Source organism: Delphinapterus leucas, chromosome 6 (assembly GCF_059928025.1).
Source record: "Delphinapterus leucas isolate spDelLeu-1000000601 "Yukka" chromosome 6, BTC_Dleu_Yukka2, whole genome shotgun sequence".
Lineage (NCBI taxonomy): Eukaryota > Metazoa > Chordata > Mammalia > Artiodactyla > Monodontidae > Delphinapterus > Delphinapterus leucas.
The window spans coordinates 123235678-123241275 of record NC_143134.1 but is presented as its reverse complement, the minus strand read 5'-3'; the positions used below and the strand labels follow the sequence as shown (position 1 = coordinate 123241275).

General features: G+C 66.6%; 1 protein-coding gene across 1 annotated transcript; it reads right to left on the bottom strand.

Moving 5' to 3' along the window:
- Positions 1-3179: 3179 nt before the first annotated feature.
- On the bottom strand, positions 3180-5066 carry LCN9 (lipocalin 9). Its single transcript, XM_089912594.1, has 5 exons — positions 4845-5066; positions 4607-4740; positions 4276-4349; positions 3809-3919; positions 3180-3376 (listed from the first exon to the last, which is right to left on the bottom strand). The coding sequence occupies exons 1-5, from the start codon at positions 4938-4940 to the stop codon at positions 3204-3206; spliced, it is 588 nt and encodes a 195-aa protein (XP_089768720.1). The 5' UTR covers positions 4941-5066; the 3' UTR covers positions 3180-3203.
- Positions 5067-5598: the final 532 nt, after the last annotated feature.

The window sequence follows — 5598 nt, the reverse complement described above, 5'->3', positions numbered from 1 at the left end:
GAAGTCCCTGTCCAGGCTGCCCCCCTGGTAACCCCAGGGGTGCAGCGCCTGTGCTTCACAGGGGCTTGTGAATTGGGGCGGGGGGCAGCTTATTCAGAGTGCAGCTTCTCAATCAGTGAGGGGCCAGGGGTCAGGATACCTACCGGGCACACGGCCTTTGCTGGGGCAGGTGGCTCCTGAACCCGGTGCCCTGGGTGGGGTGGTGGAAAGGGTTCTAAGCAGCACAGAAGGACACTTGGGAGGAGTGTCGGGGTCTGCAGCGTCTCCACCCCTCGTGGAGGGCAGCTCCGGGGGACGAGTCCAGCAGCATCACAGCCTGACTCCCCAGGGTCCTTTGGAGGACACGGCTTCCCATTCCGCAGTCTCCTCTCTTTTAAGCCCAGGGGCACCTTAACGGCTTTTGCTTTACAAATGGGGGAGGGATTCCAGGGCTAACAGGGCCCCCAGGCACGTCTCTGGTATGGTTTCAGAGTCTGAGTGGGAGGATGTGGGAGTCCTGTCCTTGGAGGTGGTGCCGGAGGGGTGCTTCTTCCTCCGTGGTGTCAGGGCCCAGCACTCACCCCACCGTCCCCATCAGAGCATCACGGAGCCTCAAAGGACAAAGACCAGGCTTAGAAGGCTGTCCCCCACCCCTGCCACCAGCATGTCCTTTTATATCCATTTGGGATGCCCAAAGCAGGGCTGTGACCTCTGCCCCAGATGCCTTTGCCTGGCCCATCTAAGCGCGCGCGCGTGTGCGTGTGTGTGTGTGCCGTGTTTTGTGCGGTGGGGTGAGCCCCTTGGGATCCCGGCAGGCCTGGCTTCGCCCAAATGGCCCCTTAGGCTCTTTCCGAATGCACTTGATTTTCCCACGCCTGGTGGGTGGGTTCAGCTGTGCCAGGGGCTGGGTGTTGGCTGGCTGATACCCCTGCCTGTGACATGTGCCCCGGGGTGCCGGGAGCCTGGCTGTGGTGGGCGCTGGCAGCGGAGTGAAGGAGGGGCTCCCCTCCAGCGCTGGGCTGGGTGGGAAGGCGGGTGCTCTCCAGCCTCCTGCCCGGCCATCCGCGAAGCGGCTGGGCCGTGTCCCAAGGGGTTGGACGGGAAGCTGCCGAGTGGGGCGCTTCAGCCACTCCTGTTGTTTCTGCTGCTTCGCAGGAGATGGGTGGGGGGGAGACGGGACGCCCCGGGGCTCAGCAAGAACCCCCCCCACCACCACTGCAGTTGTCTCCGGGATCCAGGATTTCTGAAACCACCTTCGGAGCTGGCTTAGCTCTGGTGATGGGATGGGGTCCCTCTTCCCTTGTCGTAAGTGCCCCCCACATCCCAGTGTGCTGAGGGTGGAATCAGAGCTGGAGGCAAGGAGTGCTAGGCCTTTCCCAGAGTAGGGGGGCGGGGGCCGGCGGCTCGGGTGAGAGCGGCTTGTGCTGAGGGGAAGTAGGAGTGAGCGAGGAGACCCCCAGACCATGACCTGGACCGCTGGGACCCAGGGCGTCCGTGGGGTGGACCGGGGGTTGGTGCTGCCCGAGGATGAGGGCACACAGGAGGCAAGGGGAGCGGACGTGGGTCGGGACACGGGCTTCTGGTGGAGTGGGGGTGCGCCTGGTGGAGCCCGGGGCGGGGCAGGCAGAGAGGGAGGGGTCAGCGCTGCCTGGCTGCTGGGGTGTGGCCTGGCCCCAGCTGTGGAGGCGGGCGGTCCCTTCCTCTGACTGAGGGACCCTGCAGCCAGCTCCCCCTCGTCCTGGGCCGATGTAAGCCTTGGTGCCACATGGCCGAGCCTGGCCCAAGACACGGCCTCGGGGGACTCTTGGCCACTGGAGAGAGCCCCCTGGCCTGGGGCAATAGTGGCCCAAGGTACAGCCCTTGGGGGAGCAAAGGGGCTCGCCTGCTGTGGGGCAGGGAGCTTCCCTGAGGCTGGGGTCCAGTGGAGGGGGGCCTGGCTGATGGGGGACTCAAGTGGGCCGCCTGGGCCCTGGTCCCAGGTGGGAGCCCTGGCTGGGCACTGTGTGCATCGGAGGAGGGCTCGGGGTACCCACCAGGCTCTGGCGGCTCGAGGAGGGTAAGACACGTCCTCTGCTGCCTGCCCAGCCACTGTGTCCGCCCCCAAGGCCTCAGCCACTGTCATTTAGGGGAGACCAGGGTGTGGTCTGAAGGGGCCCCTAACCTGCAGGCGCTCTGCTGACCGACCCACCGGAGCTGTGCTCTCTGCCCGGAGACCCCACTGCCGGGGTCTCACCCCACAGCACCACCACGGGGTGAGGCCTGGGGCTGCCACTGCTCACAGCCCCGAGCCTGAGGGGACCAGGGTGGCCGTGGGGCCTGGCCTTGCCCCCTCCCTGCACCATCTCCCAGCTTTGCGCTCTGAACGGTGTCCTGGTGAACCTGTAGCAGCTTCTCCAAACCCTGTGGGTGTGAGTCCAAGGCCAGCTTGGTGTCGCCAGGAGGGTCCCCATCCCCTGTCCCCAGCAGCCTTGGCCTGGGATGGGGTGTCAGTGGGCAGCTCCCGGTCACCATGCTGGCACTGGCCATGCTTGTGTTAGGGCTGAGGCCCCCCCAGAGCACACTGGGTCCAGGTCAATCATTTATTGGACACGGCAGGACAGGCCTCCAGGAGGGTGGAGGTTGCTGCTAGGTGGTGGGGCAGCTGAAGGGCTCCTTGGGTTAACCGAGATCTTCTGGTCCTTCGGTGCCTGGGAAACACCCCTGTGAACAAGAGGGGGTGCGGCAGGCTCAGTGGTGGGGGATGGTGGGGGCAGATCTGTGGGAGGGGCGGGGCACTGTCTTGAGAGCCAGGGCAGCTGGCTCCCCACTGCCCCGGGCCCTCCCGCGGGTCACGGCCTGGGGGCGTCTGTTGAGGGACAGAGGAGGCGATGGGGAGGGGCTTTTGTCACAGGCAGCTGCGTGCCAGGCCCTGGACCCCCAAGGTCTGCTCTCTATAGCCCTCCACCTGCAGGCCCACCCCGAGTGTGTCCACAGGCCCCTCTGCCCCCCCGCTGGCCCTGCCCGTGTCAGCCTGGGTCAGCCCGATGGGCGTCCCCACCTTGGGTCCCTCCCACGCTCCCCGGCACTGCATCCTGAGTCTCCGAGACGGCAAGGCCCCGCGTGGCGCAGCTGGTAGCGCGTGTGCTGAGCGGCACCTGCTGCCGACCCCCACCCCCAGGGCATCCCCTGCTGCAGTCCCCACAGGGTCAGAGGTTACCCACCTGGGCCCGGCAGCCTCCCCATTGTCAGGCGCGGAGGAAGTGACCTGTGGCGAGCTGAGCGGAGGTCCGAGGCTGGGGCAGGGGTGGGCACCCACCAGTTGTGGTCACTTTGATGATGTTGGTGGGGTGGATCCCGTGGTTTCTACAGTAGTTGGTAAATAGTAGCAGGGCGTCCGGGCTTGCCTCGGGTGTCCGGCCTGGGGGCACAGTGACAGGGGCCGTCTCTCTTGCTGGTCATTTGGGATCGCGGGCGGTGGGGTTCTGGGGGCTGGGAGGCTGCCCTCTCGGGGTGTGGGCGTGGCTATGGGGACAGGACCAGCGTTCGGGTGGGGGCAGGCCTCTTCTCTGGGTCCTGGTTGTTGCTGTGTTCTGTCCTTTGTTTACTCCACGTTGGGATAAAGGGCTGGGGCCCCAGGAAAGTCTGAGGGTGTCTGGGTCCAAACGGCCTCGAGGTGGCCGGGGTCTATCCTGTGTCTTGCTGGCTGTGGCCCAGTGTCCTCCCTGGGGACTGGGACCCGCAGGGGACTGGGTGTCCCTGTAGGGGGTGGGGGGAGGGGCTTGCCCTGCCCTTGCGGGGTGGCGGGTGGTCCACGTGTGGGCACAGGCAGGCGGGGTCTCTGGGCACTTACTCAGGAGGTTCACCACCACCACCTCCTTCTCACGTTTCTCGCGGTGGTTGCAGAGGATGACGTAGCTCTTGGGGTCCACTTCTTCCAGGAAAAGCCTGTTCTGGTCGGCATCTGTGACCCCGGGGGTCAGGGTGGGAGGCGGGACAAGAACCACACCCTGGGACCCCTCTGGTCCCTTCACAGGGCTGGACGACTTGCTCCTAAGGGCCAGCCGAGCCCCGGGCTGGGCAGGACCGGGTGTGGGCCTCGGGCCCTTCCCGGACGCCTCCGCCCACACGTGCCCGCCTCTGCTGCTGGTGCCACGGGGGTGCCGCGCCCGGCCCGGGGACGCCGTCTCGAGGTGGGCGTCCTGGCAGCTGGGCTCCTGGCCACACTCAGCCCCGAACTGGGGATGGAGTGGGGCCGGGCGGATGGGGCCACACTCCACCTCCAGCGGTGGGGCTGGAGGATGGCGAGTCTATACTTACTCTCCAGCAGGTACTGAAATTTCCTTTTCGTTTTATTTGCCATCATCGTAATTGGGACACATGCACCATTTACCCTGGGAGGGGGTGACAGGTCGCCTTGGAACCCGCGGTCTGGAAGGCAGGGCTCGGCCTTCTCCGTGCAGCCCCTCGGTGGAACTGGGGGAGCTCGGCCACCCTGGACCTTGGACTCTCGTGTCCGTCTCCAGGCAGTGAGCCCCTCGCCCCGCCGCACATCACCTCTGAGCCCGGAAAGCAGGCTGTGAGGGGGGCGGGGGACAGGGTCGTGTGACTCACCTGGGCTCCGCCCTGCCCGCACCTGCCCCAGACTTACTTCTTGTGCAGGTGGAGCTGCAGGGCCCTGGGGGTCACCTGGATGCGGTGGACGAGCAGCCGCGCGTCCTTGTCCTCCTTCAGGAGTTTGGGTTGGTTGGAGGCCATCCCTGCCAAGAACCATTCGCCGCTGACCTGGGGAGCAGAGGGGGGGGACGCTGGTGCTGGCTGGCCCTGTCCCTGCGGCCGCTGCCCCCAGCCGCCTCTCCATCCCACGCCCGACGCCCGCGGCTGACTACCAGAGTCTCGTTGAAGTTGGGGTCCTGGGGCCCCCAGTGCAGGGCCTGGGGGCAGCCGAGCAGGGTCAGCCCCACAGCCAGCAGCAGGAGGCTCATGGCGAGTCAGGGGGGCTGAGGGATGGCCGGCGGCACCTCGGACAGGTGTCCAGAGCCCGTGGTGGTGGCCCTTTTGTCCCCTGCCGGGAGAGGTTCCTGGCCACGTGGTGGGCTGTCACCAGCCCCCTCCCATTGACCACAATTACCTTCTATTTGTTGGGCCTGCGGCCAACAATGGCCACTTTGCCCTTGTCCACAGCCCCCCTGCCCGTGCGTGGTGCAGTCATGCTGTTTCCAGGAACAGCGGGTGTGTCCGCCTGGGCAGGCTTCCAGGGTCCTTGTGTTCCCATCAATGATCAAGTCACAGAGCCGCTTGCTGACCTGGGCAGCCCTGGGCAGCCCTGAGGTCTCCCGTCTGACGGCCACCCAGACATTTGTGTAGCTTGGTCGTGGGGCCCTGGGACTCGGGGAGCGGCCCCGGGGGAGCGGCAGCCCTGGATGCCCTTCCCCATCGGGGGTTGACCGATGACCCTGGCTTAGGGGACAGGGGTGGCTCCGTGACACGGCCTGGGCCATGCTGCCGGGCGCTTCCCCTGGAGTGGACCATCTGGGCAGAGCCAGGCACAGCGGGAGTGAGGGGGCTGCAAGCGGGAGCCGGGATGTGCCCCATCTCGACTCCCCTGCTGGAGCCTGACTGAGTTTGACTCCCTCGTGCTGC